This window comes from Octopus bimaculoides, chromosome 22 (assembly GCF_046866305.1).
Source record: "Octopus bimaculoides isolate indiv1 chromosome 22, ASM4686630v1, whole genome shotgun sequence".
NCBI classification, from domain to species: Eukaryota; Metazoa; Mollusca; class Cephalopoda; order Octopoda; family Octopodidae; genus Octopus; species Octopus bimaculoides.
In genome coordinates this window covers 1,435,753-1,455,974 of record NC_142949.1, presented here as the reverse complement: position 1 = coordinate 1,455,974, position 20,222 = coordinate 1,435,753, and the positions used below count along the sequence as shown (strand labels likewise).

The 20,222-nt window shown below is 39.0% G+C and overlaps 1 protein-coding gene across 1 annotated transcript in view; it reads right to left on the bottom strand.

Moving 5' to 3' along the window:
• LOC106867757 (uncharacterized) overlaps positions 1-20,222 on the bottom strand; it is a 74,733-nt gene that overhangs the window by 32,578 nt on the left and 21,933 nt on the right. Inside the window, exons 6-12 of the mRNA XM_089339841.1 lie at positions 19,559-19,665; positions 17,273-17,353; positions 13,252-13,388; positions 4,384-4,531; positions 3,527-3,570; positions 1,735-1,876; positions 1,035-1,144 (exon numbers count right to left, since the gene is read on the bottom strand). Of these exons, the coding sequence (XP_089195967.1) occupies positions 1,035-1,144; positions 1,735-1,876; positions 3,527-3,570; positions 4,384-4,531; positions 13,252-13,388; positions 17,273-17,353; positions 19,559-19,665 (769 nt within the window). The remainder of the gene's footprint in view (positions 1-1,034; positions 1,145-1,734; positions 1,877-3,526; positions 3,571-4,383; positions 4,532-13,251; positions 13,389-17,272; positions 17,354-19,558; positions 19,666-20,222) is intronic.

Genomic DNA, 20,222 nt, shown 5'->3' with positions numbered 1-20,222 from the left:
GGCTGTTGTTTTGTTAGCTTATTTGCCTATTTTCACGTTAGTGCTCTTGATGAAATTTCCTCTGAGTTTCGAAAGTTTGAAGTTAGACAAAGCACTCTCGCCTTCAGTCTGAACTGTTTCTTGCAAGATTCTCAAAGTTTTCTTTCCTAACGTTCAAGTGTTTCAAATTATAAAGAACCTTTTATGTCGTATTTGTCAGCTGATTCTTGCAGTTTTAGCCTCCCACCACCACCACCACCACCACCACCACCACTGTTCGGAGTTTAATTCGAACAGAGATTTGGAGGAGGGAACTAGTCGATTACATCAGCCCCCAGTGTTTCACTGGTACTTAATTTTTCGACCCCGAAAGGATGAAAGGCAAAGTCGACCTCGGCGGAATTTGAACTCAGAATGTAGCGGCGACGAAATACCGCTAAGCACTTCGTCCAGCGTGCTAACGGTTCTGCCAGCTCGCCACCTTAATAGTAATAGTAGTAATAGTAGTAATAATAATAATAATAATAATAATAATAATAATAATAATAATAATAATAATAATAATAATAATAATAACAATAATAATACCAGATATAGTTGTCAAAGATCATGAAGAAAAAAAATGCTTTCTAATTGATGTATCAATACCAGCAGATGACAACGTTTCTCTAAAAGAAATGGAAAAACTTTCAAAATACAAAGACCTGGAAATAGAGATAACTCGAATGTGGAATCTAAAAACAGAAACAATTCCTATCATAGTTGGTGCCTTAGGTATAATAAAAAAAATATTCAGACAAATACATAACAAAAACACCAGGACTTACAAATATATATAACATACAGAAAATTGCACTACTGGGTACTGCACACATCCTACGCAAAACAATTTCAATACAGTAAACATAAGAGCACCACAGCAATCCACAGCACATACCCAAGGCGCACAGAGCTGCGCTCGGTAGTGAAGTGAAAGCACGTTATAAAAATAAAACTACTGAACAATGATAATAATAATAATAATAATAATAATAATAATAATAATAGATCATTACCTTGCTAATTGTGCTCTAAGGTTTGTACGTGGATGATACTGTTCCATTCTTGATATCAGGTCAAAGAAATTTGGAAAAACTAAGAAAATTACCGTTATGACCCATGTTGTCTGCAACGAAATAAGTAAAATTTAATATATTACTGCATAAAAGTAATGTCCTCTGTCGTTTATTTCTTTCACTAATTCTTTCTTTTTCATCTCCCCTTCTGCTCTTCTTTTAACTCCTCCTCCTCCTCATCATCATCATCATCATTATCATCATCATCTTTTTCTTTGTCCTTCCTTCTTCCCTCCCTCCCTCCTCCCTCCTTTCGTTCGTTCGTTCCTTCCTTATTTTCCACGGCGTCTCTCTCTTTCTGATTCTTCCGCGAATAATTCTCCTCTTTCTTTCTTTCTTTCTTTCTTTCTTTCTTTCGTAGCCATTCTTTCTCTCTTACATGATCCCCATCATTTACCCAACCACATAAACACATGCGCACACACACACACACGCACACACACACACACACTCATTTCTACGAAGACACTACTACTACTACTACTACTACTACTACTGCTGCTGCTGCAATAAAAAAAACAATAGCCACTACACAAAGAAACAGAGACACCATTTTACGACGCAACATAAGAACTCACTCAAGAGTTTCCTAACCAAGAAGAGAAAACGAAATGATCTTTTTATTTCCAAAGCTGCTCACCGCATTAGCTTCGAAATAGGATTTCTCAATGTCTGGATTATTCTCCGAAGTAGTGACGATGTAGTAAGTGAGATAGCCACTGAGTCCGTAAAGAAGGAGACTGAAAATGACACCCAGGCATCGGAGAAAAATCAACAGCTTCCTGAAAGAAAAAGAAAAAAATACAACAAAAGAATTTGATGAAACAATTGCATACACATACAAACAATATGTGTGTGTGTGTGTATACACAGACGCATATATATACACATATGTATTTGTATATATATATATATCTATATGTATGTATATAAGGATTTACTTTTCGTAATGAGATTTAAAAAAAGCCAAGGCTGTGTACTACATTATAGAACATTTATAAGTAGAAGGTCTTACAGCTGTTTCCAAGATATTTATTATATCCCTTCATCGGAGACGGTGTGAGAAGATGGTTAAGCAATAGTTAGTTTAGATAAGATCGGAAATAGAGAGTGAATGTAGAGATATTGTATTTGTATGTATTGGATATGTATGTATATATAAAACCATATTCTTTTCTTTTACTTGTTTCAGTCATTTGACTGCAACCATGCTGGAGCCCCGCTTTTAGTCGGCCAAATCAACCCCGGGACTTATTCTTTGTAAGCTTAGTACTTATTCTATCGGTCTCTTTTGCCGAACCACCACTAAGTTACGTGGACGTAAACACACCAACATCAGTTGTCAAGGGATGGTGGGGGAAAACACAGACACACATACATTCATATATATATATATATATATATATATATATATACATATGCAAAGTGATGTAGACAGTAGCAGCAGGACATCGTGAAGCATATTTGCCACCTAAATGTGGCTGACCCATATGGGACGATGCTACTGTAGCTTATAGCCCCTGGAAGACATCTCCACCAGCTGGTTAACGACACACTGTGCCCGATCAATATTTGCCAAGGGAACCCGGGTCTAGAGATGGGAACGATGATTTCCCTTCGAAAATACTGATCGGGCGCAGTGTGCCTTTAGCCCGCTGGAGGAGATGTCTTCTTGGAGCTGTAAACCACAGTAGCATCGTCTCATATGGGTCAGCCACATTTAGGTGAAAAATATACTATATGTGTATATATATATATATATTGGGTGATCCCATAGATAATGCAGTTTTTTCAATTGCATGCGCTAAAAGTCGGAAGGGGACAGGATAAATTACCTGCATCAACTTGCTATAAAAGCAGGTTGTAATTTTACCTTGTACTTATTCTTGGTGCAAGTTTTGAAGAGGGCAGTTCGATTTTAACGGTTATTTTTCAAAGCTATAATGAAAGTGACAAAGGAGCATATTCAGTATATTTTGCTTTATGAGTTCAAAAAAGGCAACGGAAACTACAGTTGAGAAGATGAGTTACGTCCTGGAAGATCTGTAGAGCTCGACGAGGACATCCTGCAAACCCTGGAGGAACAAAATATCATCGTAACTGGTGGAGAACTGGCAGGGAAGCTTGAATCTTGTCATTCAACCATTCATCGACACCTTCGTGTCATCGAAAAAGTCAGCAAATTGGGTCAATGAGTTCCTCATAAACTTTCCAAGTTTAATCGTGCACAGAGAGTGAGTGTGTGCTCTTCTTTGCTGTCACATTTCACGAATGAACCTTTTTTGGACCGAACAGCGACTGGTGACGAGAAATGGGTTTTCTATAGAAATGTCAAGCGCCAAAAGCAGTGGGTAGGGAAAAGAGAAATACCGGCACCTAGTGTACTGTTTTTTTGTTTTTCACAAAGCCACACCAACCTTCCATTAACTTACTTTTTCTCCACTTTCTCTTTTTCTTCGACTTCGCGAATCGACTCCTGAAAATATAGCAATCAAATATTATTGTGAGAATTCGTTAATATAGATAATAACCATAGCAGAAGGCAAACATTTCCAAGTAGCTAATGAACCGACTAATAGATCTGACGATTGACGGATTGTATAATTGGCCAATTAGTTATTTAACCTATTAGCCGAGTGATGTTTTTTTTTAATGGTTTGGTCTACAGCATTGCTTCCCAAACTTGTCATTTATTTAAATGATTTTATCCTTAAAGTCCCTTGACGTTTTGCTGTCTGCTCAGTATTATATATATTATATATATATTTTTTCTCTCTCAGCCCGAAGGCTGCGACCATGCTGGAGCCCCGCCAGTAAAAAATCACAATGCCTTCCCGGGGTCATATACTCATAAGACTCGTTTCCCGGATTTCGTGGCGTATATGTATTATATCCTGCACCACAAATGAGTGAACTAGAGAAACGTGAAATGAAGTGTTTTGCTCAAGAACACAACGCATCGCTCGCTCCACGAATCGAAACCGCAATCTCACGAGTATGAGCGCAATGTCCCAGCCACTAAGCTAAACACCTTTTACACTGCAGCCCTTTAAAATTTTGAACACAATCGATGGACTCCAGTGTTATTTTTATGAGCCTTTAGTGGGCTGCGGACCCTAGATTTGGAACTGCTTTCCTAGCCAAAGGGGGTGTCCGGGCAACTCGTCGACGGCAATTTGTCGTTGTTGCCGATGATGATGACGACGACGTCGATGACGAAGACGTCGATGATGATGATGTTGATGATGATGGTTGTAATGATGGTAATGGTGGTGGGATCTATACTCACTTTGAATGTGGTAATAATGGCTGCATACTTGTTGTTTGCTGTGTCCGGGTTACCCACCAGATAATCCCAGCTGCTGAACAATTTCCATGAGAAGGAGAACATTTCGTCTTTGGTCGCCGTTTTGTTGAGTCTTGCATTGGTAGCCAACCTAAAGTTGCAAGCATCATGGTCGTTAGCAACAACCTTGCAGTTTTGACTAACATAATCAGTAATAAAAACACACACTCACTTGACGTGAACATCACAACAGTTAGTAAACAGTCGTACAGTATTTGCAAGGGGCATCGCAATCATTAGCAACAGTTACATAACTGTGAATATTCTGATAACAGTTAGCAGCATCATAATCAAAGATTTTCATCTGGTCGGTAGTCTTTAGTTGCAAACAAGTGATAATCGTTGTATCTTTGTATGTACGTATGTACGTATGTATGTATGTATGTATGTATGTATGTATGTAATTATGTATGTATGTATACATGTATGTGTCTATGAGTGTATGTATGTGTGTATGTATGTTTGTAAGTATGTGTGTGAATATGTATGTGTTGTATATATATATATATATATATATGTATGTATGTATCTGTTATCTTCTATCGTTTACTTGTTTCAGTCATTAGACTGCGGTCATGCTGGGGCACCGCCTTGAAGAGGTTTTGGTTGAATGAAGCTACTTCAGTACTTATTGGTTTTAAGCTTGGTACTTATCCTACGTCTCTATTGCCAAAACGCTAAGTTACAGGGAGGTAAACCCACCAACACCGGTTGTCAAGTGGTGGGACAAACGCAAACATACACACACACAACAAAAGCATTCAGAGATATAATCTTATTAAACGCAGACAGCTCTGACTTCCATATTTTCCGGAGTCTGCAGAAGTGCATTTTTGTTGTTTTCGCTTTAGTCACAGCACCAACGTATGCAACATTCTCATCGATTCCGAGATACTTGCAGCTTTCATCATTACAAACAGAGGAGATGAAGCCGTTGATGTACACGTTCTCTGGCCGAAAATCTTTCCTATATATGTATAACTAGGTCTGTCGGCTCTAATTTAGACAATTTATTACGGTCATCTCATTTTCTTACACTAGACACAGTGTATAGATTTGAAGCCAAATGGTTCTGGGTTCGATGTCACTGCACATTTGCAAGTGACTTCTATTATAGATTCGGGTCGATTAACACATTGTAAGTGGGATGAAGTAGACAGAAACTCTTGTACGTAACTAATAACCACTTACTCGAGTTCACGGTTTGATGCATTAAAAAAAGTATGCCCTTCATCTTTAAAGTTGAGATTTGAGAGAGAATTTAGTTAATATTTAGAGCAGATCAATCAGTCGTGTTTGTACACGTCAGTATTTTTTGCTCGTTGTTTCATAGCCCTTCTTTTAGTCTTGCGAGGTGTAGCTTCTGTGACTTGTCAGGACAAGTTTTAACACAAAACTCAAGTAACAAAGATCCAAAACCATGGTGGCAAAACTATTTCCTCATTACCAATGTTAAATGTAAACAGTTTATGACCCGTGATAAGAATGCTATTAATAATATTAACTACGACTGACATCATTTTTCATACGATTCTTTTCTACAATACAAACGAACTCTTTAAACAGAAGATAAAACTGCTTATCTTCTCTTTGAAGAATAATTCCCTAAACTTATTTGAAGAGATTTGAGGAAGTCCGAAATAAAATAAAATACGACGGTAAGTAAAAAAGTAATGCCATTTTCTTTATTACATGTGAAGTTTTTAATAAAAATAACTGAAAATTTTCCCATTACGTTCTGAAATATTTTGTTTCTTACTTTTCAGGTTTTTAGACTGATAAGGAAAATTCAAAATGGCTGGCCCCTTAGAGTTACGTCAGAAACAAAGAGCAGTGATTGAATTTCTTGTTGCTGAGGGGGAAACCCCTGTGAACATTCACTGACGATTACAAAATGTCTTTGAGGACAATACTTTAGATTATAGCAATGTATGCAGGTGGGTCCATCGTCTGAAAGATGAAAAGGTGGGAACTGTGAGTGTAGGGGATAAACCCCGTTCTGGCCGTCCGTCTGCTTCTGTGAATCCAGCAAATAAAACAAAAGCAGATGCTCTGATCAGAGAAGATAGGCGCATAACTCTTGATGAGTTGGCAAAAAACCATGAAGTGAGCCATGGAAGTGCTTACAACGTTGTCGAATCACTTGGCTTTTCAAAAGTGTGCGCCCGTTGGGTACCAAGAGAGCTGACTACCGAACGCAAGACAGACAGGGTCAATGCCTGCACTAAACTTCTCGAGCAAAATCAAAGAGACAAAACCTTCTTTCGAAGGCTCGCAACAGGTGATGAAACATGGGTTCATCATTATGAACTGGAATCAAAGAGACAGTCAATGGAATGGTACTACTCTACGTCACCACCACCGAAAAAGTTCAAGACGCAAAAGTCAGCTGGAAAAATCGTGGCGACTGTCTTTTGAGATGCTCAAGGTGTCATTCTGGTCGATTTCTTGCCAAAAGGAAAAACAATAAACTCTGAGGTCTACATTGAGACCCTGACGAGGCTCAAAGCAAGAATCCGACGAGTAAGACCCTACTTGCCAATCGACAATGTCCTTCTTCTGCACGACAATGCTCGACCACACACAAGCATCAGGACGAGGAAGACAATCGCCTCATTCGGGTGGACAACTGTACCACATCCTCCATACTCACCAGATTTAGCGCCTTCAGACTATCATCTCTTCGGCCCCATGAAAGAGGGTTTGAAAGGCAAATATTATTCCAGTGACGAGGAAGTGAAAACTGTAGTGAAGAAGTGGCTCAAAGAACAGTCAACAGAATTTTACGGGGCATGGATACCTGCTCTCATTCGAAGGTGGAACATTGCTTTTGAGAGAAACGGTGACTATGTTGAAAAGTAGGGATGTGATCCACCGAGGACCAGCTTCATTTTGTACAAGTCTGTAATGCTCGAGCACTAGACGAGTACGGGCAGGACAATATCATCGCTCTGAGCGAATCTCGGACCGGTTCGGTCGGCAGTACTTCTGTGCCTGAAGAGTTTATCTCGAACAAGAGACTCACCCCACTTAACATTGTCAGGTCAAGAATTCCTGGAAAACATCTATTCGTTCCAGCTCAACACTTCCCTGGACTTTCGTCAACGCCCAAAGTTTCCTCGGGAACGTCGTCGCTCTTGCCCATCATTAAACTTCTATAGAACGCCATGATTGAAACTGTCATCGACCGTACCACCCGACTGGCAGAGATGTCTTAACGGCATTCCAGGTGCAAGGAGACCTCACCTCACCGTCAAAGAATTGCTGGAGATGATGCAGCCTTAGGACATGTCAGCGCATCACTAGCCAGCCCTCTGCTTAGTTTTCTACTCAGTGGTCAAATAACAGCAAAGGTGCACCTTGGTAGTGGAACGCATCAAACCGCAAAAAGCGAAGGAGCAGACGCTTCAGGTTGATGAGACGTGGGCTGGAACAAGGTGCTGCAGTCGGGCGGTGATATTTAACGGATGCGATGTAAGCGTTTACCACCTCTGCCCGACATTTCAGGGAGTTTTTTCGCGATCCATTTCTGCGTGAAATAGGCCACCCTAATCGTCACTTCGTCCCAGTTCTTCTCCACTTAGAGATCTCATCTAAATCTGATGAGAAATTTAACCAGCACCCCATGGCGCTGCTAAACAGAATGGACCTGTCTCTCCAGGTGCCGAGCTGCCGGTCCACTAACTTTTCGGGTTGATTTTTCTTCTTGTCACCGCCTTAGTGCCTTAGTACCCAACACTACCACGATGTTTAGTATCCAACGATATGTTTAGTATCCAACACTACCACGATGACATCGTCCGTATGTGCTGGAACGATTCTTCTGCTTCCTACTTCACGCAAGATGCCCCCTCAACGTCTCTAGTTTCCGCGGCAGTGGCTAAGGAGTCTGTAAATGCAGAAGAGACGAGAGAGGACAATCTTGATGGGCCGAGTGGCTGATGTTGAATGGTTCCAATAGGTGACCATTTAGTCTAAGTACTGAGCAAATGTCGTTGTACTTTGCAGCGATGCAATCACAGAACACAGCTCCAAAACTGGCTACCGTGAGGTCAGCCACCAAGTATTGATGGTCGACCCTATCGAAAAAATTTGATTGATTTAAATCGATCAATACTTTACACATGCTCGGTTTCTTACCCATCCTATTTATATCACATAACGTAAAAGTGATAAGAATGAAATAGTCAATAAGTAGAATATTACAACAGAAACTGAGTGGTTTATTCTTGTATTGCAGAACTATATATCCCAATGGAAAAAAAAATACTATGAACTAAGGGAAATAACTCAACTGGGTCAATGGCTTTACGTTAAAGCATGATGTACTGAAAAATGCAAAATGTTCTTTGTTGTTTAACCTAGATCAGATATGAATTGAAGTTAAACAATAATATTAATAGCAACCACATCTCAGCAAATCGTTTTGCTTCATAAAGTATCCCAGCTCAGTTTTGACAAGCATTTCAGTTACACTTCTCTGCTCTCGCTTTGTTTCGCTCTCTCTCTCTCTCTCTCTCTCTCTCTCTCTCTCTCTCTCTCTCTCTCTCTCTCTCTCCCTCTCTCCCTCTCTCTCTCTCTCCCTCTCTCTCTCTCTCTCTTGCTCCTCGCCCTCTCTTTCTAAACTTTGTTATTTTCAGTGAACTGAACTTCATCGACAAGTTTGAAGCAGGTTATGTGAGGTCTTGAAAGCTATAAATGTGTGTGCATGTACGTGTGTGTGTGTGTGTGTGTGTACGTGTATTTATGTGTGTGTGTGTGTGCATCTATCTACTTATTTCACTATCCTCTTTCTCTTCCTCTCATGTGTCTGTATTTATAGGCGCAGGTGTGGCTGTGTGGTAAAATGTTCGCCTCTCAAACACATGGTTCTGGGTTTAGACCCACTGCACGGCTCCTTGGGCAAGTGTCTTCTACTACAGCCAAAGACTTGTGAATGGATTTGGTAGGCGGAAAGTGAGTGAAGCCCGTCGTATATATATATCTGTGTCTTTGTGTCGATGTTTGTCCCCCACAACCGCTTGATAACCGGTGTTAGTTTGTTCACGTCCCCGTAACATAGCGGTTCGGTAAAAGACACTGATAGAATAGGCACCAAACTTTTTTAAAAATGCACTGGGGTTGATTCATTCGACTGGCTGCAGTCCAATGACTGAAATAAGGGATATGATTTTTAAAAAACGTGCGTGCGTGCGCGCGCCCATATTTTCATGCACACATACACACACACACACACACACACATACACACACACGCACGTACGCATAGATATGTATAAGTATGTTTTTAATCACTAAATTTCATAATCTGAAACATCGTTGTTTATATTAGACTGGTTGCATTTAATGACCAGACCGGAGTTTATCTATTAATTTTAGCTGCTCAAGCGACTTTGTAAATTCTATGACGTAATGTCCGATTATGCGGCTGTTGTTGTCGTCGATGTTGTGGTTGTTGCTTACGTTTAACTCCAGATCTGGCTTTGGTGAGTAGAGCTTCGATGAAAGGTGTTTGTGATTATAATCTCTTCTCTTCATATAGTTAATCTAGGACCATATATTATCCAACGCTTCCTTCCGTTTGGTTTCTTTCTAAAGACGGTAGGGTGTGATTTGAGAGAGAAGTACGAGGGGGGGGGGCTGAAACGTTCCTGGCTTTGGCCAAAAGAAACTACAAGAGGAACAGTTAATTATGATTTTATTCAACATATTCTCCTCTCAGATTCTCACACTTATCGCAGTGGTCCTCCAGTTTTTTTTAAGCCCTGCAAAAGAATTTGGAAGGTTGAGCCTCCAACCAGGCCTTTCACGACACCCTTAAAGCCAGGAACTTTTCAGTACCCACTCGTAGTCGATATTTAGCAAGACAAGCAATTGAGTTTGGTGGCTAAGATGTAAGATAAGATCTTAGTTATGGTTGTCTGCACTTGTTCACACGCTTGGGAAATCATACTCGCAGGCACAGAGGTGCGTGTAGAATATTCTAAGCACGTCAAAAAGAAAAAAAAAGCGCAAGACCCCGGCAATTTCATCTGGATAAAAAAGGGCTTCAGCTACTCCCTTTCATGTCAGCTTGAGAGACATTTACACGCGCGCACACACGCACGCATGCACACACATACGCACACATTATTGTATAGTGTAGTCCTACATAATTTCTTCGAATACAAAACGGCAATGGTTGCGGGAGGGCGTGTTTTGATCGTGGGTTTAGCTGACCAGCGTTGACTTGGGGTCAAATAACGACAAGTAGTTCCATATACACTTTTCCTGAAACGACCACAGCTGCAATGACTTTTATTATGGACCTACTTGATATCATGGGGTTAAATAACAACAAGAAGCGGTCCAAGATACACAATGCCTGAAAAAAAACCGATGGCATAGTCACGGCTGGAATACCTTTGATTACAGCTCTCCTTGATCGGAGCGGATCTGGATTTTTAAAAAGGGTAGTCCTAGATAGACACTGAAAGAGAAAAAATGTGATGCCCACGGCCAGAAGACATTTCATCGTAGTTCGACCTGATCATGGCTAACCTGAGCTAAACATCCTCCCACCACCACTACCACCACCAGCAACAACAACAATAACACCAGCAACAACAACAATAACAACAGCAACAACAACAATAACAACAGCAACAACAACAACAGTTATTACTTTCAACATCTCTTTCAAGCATAAGGGCATATTGTTCGTTCGTTACCTTGGCCTACTGATTCTCATGTGTGTCGGCGAAAGGTGTCTAAGTGTATTGTAAATTCCTTAAAATGTACTTTAAGACCAGTGCACCGCAGGAGGTGTCTAAGTACACCTTGGAGTTCTTAAATATACACAGACATGAAAAAGAAGTAAATAGTCACCCTTATAATCATTAAAATTTATTTGAATCTGAAATTATAAATTCAAATTATTTATTAATTATTATAATGTGAATATCTAATATTTAGTAAACATGCCCTTTGCATTTTTCAACGCAAGGATCCTATAGGGATGACGAATATTCTCTTGGGGAATTTCTTGCCAAGTTTCATGCAGTAATCTCAAAAGATCTGGCTTTGACGATGCTTTCTTGTTCTTTTTACGAAATGTCCTGTCCATTATGCCCCGGAGGTATTCAATAGGATTCATATCTGCTGACTGGCTTGGCCATGGAAGTTCTTTAATGCCATTCTCTTCCAACAAATCTTGGGAAGATTGGAAGGAGTCCTTTCTGCAATATGGACACGTATTTATCTGAGTTTATGTTTCTCTCACACTCCACCAGCTCTGATTGTTCATTGCTCCAAATTGCTCCCCAGACCATCACAGAATAGCTGCCTTGTTTCATTGTTGGCAGTAACAATCCACACTTGACCACTTTCAGAAAATACGGCAAATCTGGACTCATCAGAGAATATGATAGTATCCCAAAATGCTAGCGGCCACTCCATTATTTCACTGGCCCAATCTTTTCTCTGCTTGATATTGGCTGGTTGAAGAAGTGGCTTCCTTCTTGCTGCTCTGCCATAGTAGCCACGTTTGTAGAGATACCTGACAGCTGTTCTGGGATTGACATCAACTTGTTCTACTATGCTAGAGGTCTCCACACTTCACTTAACAAAGCGAAGGATCCTGTCAGAAGGCCCTGGTTGACCTGGGCAAGATGACGTGAACTCCTTCCCCCTCTCTGGTGAATTGCGCAATCACCCTTATTAACTGTAGAAAGCGGGATCCCTAGTCCTTCTGTTATTTTATGCTAAGTCCACCTTTAGATTGACCCACAGTACGGCCTTTTTGAAATTTGGACACTTTCAAGGCTTCTTTTGTACGTGGCATCATTAAACAATCACATATAGAACCTGAAACATAAAAATTTCATTAATAAAAAATATAAACCTTTACAAATTAAAATAAACATGAAACAATGTTTTTGTAGGGTGTCTATATACTTCTGTCATGTCTGTGTACATTAAGACTAGATAATCCATACTAATGCATAAGAGTATTGCTGTTCATAATTTGTAGTTGTGTGATAAGAAGCGTGTTTCCCAACTACATGGTTCCGGGCTTAGTCATGGGCAAATATCTTCCACTTATAGCCCCGGGCCGTCCAAAGCCCTGAGTGGGTTTGGTACTCTTTTACTTGTTTTAGTCATTTGACTGTGGCCATGCTGGAGCACCGCCTTTCGTCGAGCAAATCGACTCCAGGACTTATTCTTTGTAAGCCTAGTAGTTATTCTATCGGTCCAGAAACTGAAAGAAGCTCGTCGTATGTGTGTGTGTGTGTGTGTGCGCGTGTCTCTTTGTGTCTGTGTTTTCTCCCAATACCGCTTGAGAACCGGTATTGGTGTGTTTACGCCCCCGTAATTAAGCAGTTCGGCCAAAGACCGATAGGATATGCACCAGGCTTAAAAATACATAAATAAATAAATAAAATAAGCACTAGGATTCGACTAAAAATTCTTGAAGTTGGTGCCCTAGCATGGCCGCAGTCTAATAACTGAACCAAGTAAAGTGCGTGGTTTATAAATAATAAAACAATAAACAGAATCAAACGAGCAAAACAATACTTTTGTGTTTTCAAACTTCAAAATACTTCTATTTTGCATCATTCGTTGCAAAGTGTGACAGTTCTTTTATTTATCACAAAAGCCAAAATGGTTGAGAACCACTGCGTTTGAACATGATTGTTTTTTGTCAGTTTTTAATGTGAACACTCCCAGAGTTTGAAAAGCATAAAAAGAAAGAAAGAAAGTAAAAGGAATGTAGAATTGAATATATTTGGTTCAATGGTTTAGAAAAAAAGAGTACATTATTAGTACTTACTTGTGAAGGACGATAATGATACTGAGCAGATATGTAGCCAAACCTGTAAGAAGGTAAGCGACTGGTATTTCGTAACCGCTCCTTGTCGCAGTATCTTGGTAAAAGCCATAGAAGAGCACAGAATATTTCACGATTCCCTGCATCAAACATATAACATACACACACACATATAAATATATATATATATATATATATATATATATATGTATATATATATATGTATATATATATATACATATATATATATATATATATATATATATATATATATGTATATATATATATATATATATATATATATATATATATATATATATATATATATATATATATATATGTATATATATATATATATATATGTATATATATATATATATATATATATATATATATATACATATATATACATATATGTATATATATATATATATATATATACATATATATATATATATACATATATATATATATATATATATATATATATATATATATACATATATATATATATATATATATATATATATATATATGTATATATATATATACATATATATATATACATATATATATATATATATATACATATATATATATATATATATATATATATATATATATATATATATATATATATATATATATATATATATATATATATAATCATAAATATATAGGGATTGACAGTAACCTGCTTCTCCAACATACTGAGAATTCATATGCATATATATATATATATATATATATGTATATATATATGTATATATATATATATATGTATATATATATGTATATATATATATGTGTGTATATATATATATATATATATATATATATATATATATATATATATATATATATATATATGTATATATATATATATGTATATATGTATATATATATATATATATATATATATATATATATATATATATATCAGGTCATCCCGTAAGTTCTGTCCGATTTTACCTTTTTTTTAAATTGAATGAAATTTGATAGTATTTTAGAATGTCTAATGGAATTAAAAATTATTTTTTATGCATTTGTATACATTTAAACTAATTAAATATCATTTCACAGAATAATAGAATTAAAATTTCTTTGATTAAAACCCTTTCTAACACGGGAATATCCAAAGAGCATTTGAGGCACAGAATGGTTTATGAGTACAAAAAAGGAAACTCTGCAGCTGAAGCGACTCGAAACAGACGCTCAGTTTATGTTAAAGAATGCTTGAATGAAAGAACTTGCAGAAGATGGTTTGCAAAATTCAGAAGTGGAGATTTCAGCCTTGAAGATGAAGATCGAACAGGACGTCCATTTGAGTTTGATGATAAGCTCCTTGAGGCATTACTTGAAGAAAATCAAGCATTATCAGAATTGGCAATAAAGCTTAGTTCAAACCATACTACTGTTCATCGTCATCTTCAACAACTTGGAAAGGTTCGTAAACTTGGAAAATGGGTGCCTCATGAATTGTCCGAAAGCAACCGCAAATCCCGAGTTGAGATCTGCTATTCTCTCCATTCTCGCGAACTCATTTCACCCTTTTTGTTTTAGTGTTTTCACTAAAAGTATGAGGAAGGTATTTTCCCCGGAGTTGGTAGCAACAGTGGAGAGCATCGTGTTTCCTTCACCACAAGGCTTCGAGATGGTTTGAATTCCACATGCAAGTTTTCTGCTCTCTATCTACCCGCATTCCTCAAAACAAAAACAAAAAAGATAGAAGTATAAGTGATTTCTTCTGAAGCAACTAGCATCTGGAAATCCATATGAATTCCAGTCTTGTTGAGCTGGAGGGTGGACTCCACCTCCACAATTTCCCCATGCCCATCCAGAATGGCTAAAATTGTTGCCAGCTCGCGGTGAGCCGGCACGTTCTTCACTCGAATTCAAGTCAATCTTTTACTCATTAATGGAGGATCATAATAACGGTCTGGGTGCTGCATACAACTATTGCCATTCGTCGGCTTCTTGTTTGTTGGTGCAATATGGTAGCTACCGTGTCCAGTATTGTTTTCCTCCATGTATGTGTAGCACTGAGGGATACACAACTTCGAGGCGTTTTTCAGTTTCTGCGTGAGTAGGAAATTTAAGGTGGAGGAGGCGCAATGGCCCAGTGGTTAGGGCAGCGGGCTCGCGGTCGGAGGATCGTGGTTTCGATTCCCAGACCGGGCTTTGTGTGTGTTTATTAAGCAAAAACACCTAAAGCTCCACGAGGCTCTGGTAAGGGGTGGTGGCGACCCCTGATGTACTCTTTCTCCCCACCTTTCTCTCACTCTTTCTTCCTGTTTCTTGAGTGACGCTGCGATGGACTGGCGTCCCGTCCAGGTGGTGGGGGAGACACATACGCCACAAAAATCGGGAAACTGGGCCCATGAGCCTGGCTAGGCTTTGAAAGGGCGCATAAATAAATAAATAAAGGAAATTTAAGGCTCCTCTGTTTGCGAGAAAAATATTTATAGATAATTGTTTGCCGTTCAGAGTTCGCCTTTTCCTCCACACTTTGTGGAATAACGTTGTTGTTGGCACTCCGTTGCTTACGACGTCGAGGGTTCCAGTTGATCCGATCAACGGAACAGCCTGCTCGTGAAATTAACGTGCAAGTGGCTGAGCACTCCACAGACACGTGTACCCTTATCGTAGTTCTCGGGGATATACAGCGTGACACAGAGTGACAAGGCTGGCCCTTTGAATTACAGGCACAACAGAAACAGGAAGTATGAGTGAGAGAAAGTTGTGGTGGAAGAGTACAGCAGGGTTCGCCACCATCCCTTGCCGGAGCCTCGTGGAGCTTTAGGTGCTTTCGCTCGATAAACACTGACAACGCCCGGACTGGGAATCGAAACCGCGATCCTATGACCGCGAGTTCGCTGTCCTAACCACTGGGCCATTAACAATATCATTTTTGTACTTTTCAGACCTTACACTTAATGCACGGTCCACTGGCTAACATAAAGAGCTGCTGTTGTTGTACACAATGTCGTTAGCGTTGTTGTTGTTGTTATTGTTGTTGTTGCTACTATTTTTGTAGGTGCTGCCGTCGTCGTTACAAGACGAAATTCCCTTAACTGAGATTCGATACATTTATTTCAGTTCCAAGTCATTGATGTCATGTTCCGTTGTCATAGCCACATTGGAACTCAAAACCGGGTCGGCGTTCACCGTCGATTATTATTATTATTATTTCGTTGTGTTCCGACATTTTTTTTCAAATTGGAAAACTTACGAAATTTTTGTTTTCACAAAAATCGCAAAATAAATATAACTGAGTTACACGCCCCGAAAGTGGTGTAATTGATCAGAAATGTTACGGCCGCGATCTGAGTGCAACGAGATAATGGAAGACGAAATGAAAGAGCAACTGAGGATGGAGTATTTCCGAAGACTGAGGGTGGTGCTGCACTCAGAATTGAATGGATGGAATAAAATCCAAGCAGATAATACGTGGGCGATAACATCATTTTGGTATGGAGCAGGAATTATAAAATGGCACAAGAGAGAAATGAAAAAAATGGATACCAAGACCAGAAAAATGTTGGCAGTACACGGAGCCTTCCACCCTAAGAGTGATACCGACAGGCTGTACTTATCCAGAAGAAAGGGTGGGGAGGTTTGATCAGTGACCAGGACTGTATCGGAGCAAAGGAAAACAGCCTAGGGTTATATATAAAAAATACCGTGGAGCCATTGTTGAAACACCGAAAGAAGGCCGGCATCATCAACACTGAAAATTGTGGAAGTAAAGAAAATTTAAACAAAAGAGGAACAAAAAAGAAGAAAAAGCTAGTTTTGAGGGAATGGGCAAGTTGATTACATTGCCCCTAATTTTCAAATGGTACTTATCCTATCGACCCCGAATGGATGAAAGGTATAGTTTTTACCTCCGTGGAATTTGAACTCAGAACGTAAAATAATAATGGCAAAGATGATGACATTGATGATGATGATGATGATGATGATGACGACGACGACGACGATGTCAAATTCTTAGAATGTTATTTTATTTCATTCTACTTACCTCTGCTGCTATAAGTGTATCAAGATCTCCAGCCTTGGCTACTTCGTTTGCTGGTATCGCTTGCTTCTCTCCTGCTATGACCTGGCGAAAGTAAAGAATGGATATAAAATAAATGGAGGATATTTTGTGGCCGTTAATGTTGATTTCCAGGTGAGACCGCCCAGTTACCCGTAAACTTGTCTCAGTTCCTATATTCCTGCAGGCCTGAGCCGAACCAGACATCATGTACCAAACTTTTCCGAAGTAACATCCCCAGCCCACCTAATCCGGACAGACCAAAATAGGATCATCGCTATCTATTGAGCATTTGTAGTACGCTTTTCTTTTTCGTACCTTGTTCTATATGGGATGGCAGCAAGAGGTCCTTGTCCAAGGTGCACACTATTCTGGGTAAACTTTAAGGCCCTCTTCGTAGGTGTACAAAGTCAGAAATGTCCTGAAGTTCTTCCCCTGCTTAGTACCTGTTATATGTTAGCCCATGTCTTTTTCAGGCGCTTCTTGGCTCGCATCGGAATCGGGTAAACTACACAACTGTAGTCTACAAGGTTTCTCTGCTTTCGTTCAACGTTCTCTGCCATATCACATTGATATTTCCATTGCAGGATTTTTGTGTTCTTGCCTTGGATCGTGTGCGCTGTGATGCAGGGTGCTGGGGGTGAGGTTTGCGAACGAAATGTTTGTTTGCGCTTCTCCTAGTGTTGCTGGAACCTGGCATATCAGCTACGCTTCTCACGTTCTTCTTCTTCTTCCTCTTCTTCTTCTTCTTCTTCTCCCCCGCCTCCGCCGGCGTCATGGAGGCTGCTACTTGACTGATTGTCGGTAGTGTTACTCTGTAATTGTTTTTTGCCTTTGTTACAATTTCCATTATCTCTTCAACAACAGATAAGGAGATAAAGGAATTGTGACAGTAGTAGTACTGGCAGTTGTAGTAGTGGTGGTGGTTGTAGTATTGGTTGTAGTAGTTGTAGTCGAAGTGGGGAAAGAAGCTTTTGGTAGAAACTTCAACTTTTGTTGCCCAAATTCCTCTCTTTATTCTGTCATGTTGTCTAGCCGCCCAAATACGTTGGGGAAAAAATCTTTCCGATAAAAATGACAAATTTTCTGACGTATCTCAAACTGAACAATTTGGTGTGTGAAAACGAGCAGCAGGAAGTAAGAGGCAAAAAAGCAAATAAGAATAACGATAATAATGTTGTTGTTTTTTTCTTTTAACTTCTAAGGGTTCACAAAGACATTGGGCCAATAGCAAAGGATGCAATATGGGTTTACATGAAAGAGCGTGTAAAAAGTAACATAAGAAAACTCTAAACGAATAATAAAGAGATTTCCGAAGGCTGTATATGAAAACCGCATAAAACTACGGTCACTCTGACCACTAAAGCAAGTTAATTTTCTCTGTTGTTCCTCTTCAACCAACAGGCACATGCTCAGAGTAGCCCCATTCACTCGGTTCGTGTTCGCTTTTCTCATTCACCTTTTAGTAAATTTGACTGAAGGCAGCACTACCATCCCTGCATTCGTTTTCCTCTTCGAATGAAACTTGAAAAAGTTGATGAGGGCTTGACCAAAAAAGGTGACCGTATTCAGCCCTTTCAATCTGGTTCACCACACAACCTCTTTAGCTAAGACTAGCAGACAGATAAATATTGCCTGTTCTCGGCGAAAGGAAGGTGACAGAACAATCTTCACAATGGATTCAACTTATAGCCTGATCCACGCGTCAGCAGTTGTTCGACATAAACCACAAAAATATTGCTATACTCGGGTACTGGGGGAAGATGTGCAGAACAGTTTCTTCACTCTGCATGTATCTCGACCAGCCCAAGCTGACGGCACTTCTGTGCCGATGGAGTTTACGTCGGGCCAGTAATTTCCCTGGTAACATTGTCAAGACAGGGATTTCTAGAAATTATCCATGGACCTTGGCTTGAAATTCCTCCGATACAGACCAGCCTGTTGATTTTAGCCAACATTCAGGGTCTTCTGGTCAACCCGAAGGAACATCTAGAAACTCTAGAAATACTCTACAATCTTGGTGTATTGCAAAAAATCGACTTTACTTGGAAATGCATGCATACTGTGTAAAGTACTGTCTGTCTGAGGTCCTTGTTGTGACCTGACAGACAGTACAAACCCTTGGTACACACAATATCTTCAATCTACATCACAGTATTGGATACTGTGCAACGTCTTAAAATAACAACAACAATAATAATAATAATATTAATAATATTAATAATAATAATGATAATAATGATAATAATAATAATAATAAGTAGAAGCTACCTGAGGTAGAATAATGAAAGCTACTGTTAACAGTGTCAGAATAGTATTGACCCACAGCAACCATCGAAGGAAGAGGAAATATGACGCCACCACTGATCCAAAATGGCCTGAAAGATAAAACAAAGGCAAGAAAATAATAAAAATATAACAAAACATACTCGAAATAGTTGTCAGAATAAAGCAAGAAAAGCTCACAGATTACGGATTAAATATCAGTTTCTTTCAAATACATATATATATATATATATATATATATATATATATATATATATATATACATATATGGAGAAGACCCCCTTCGGTCATGAATGACCATGGGATTGCACCTAGGAAGTTACCCTCCCAGGTACAAGTCCGGGCAAGGTTGTTTATATATATATATACATATATATATATAGGGAGATGTACTTGCATAGCAAGTGACCTGATCTGAGATCGTGTGCTGGAACGAAAACAATTGCAGCGTGGAAGGTGTTTATAAGCCATTTAAAATAACACACAAAAGCCGTCAGATTCACTTCAACATTTAAATTTAATTTGTCAAAATATTTTCGTCGCTTTATTTAATTGTGCTGCAATTGAGATGCAGCACAATTTTATCAGTGAACAGGTCGCGGTCTCAAAGCGATGAAAATATTTTGACAAATTAAATTTAAATGTTGAA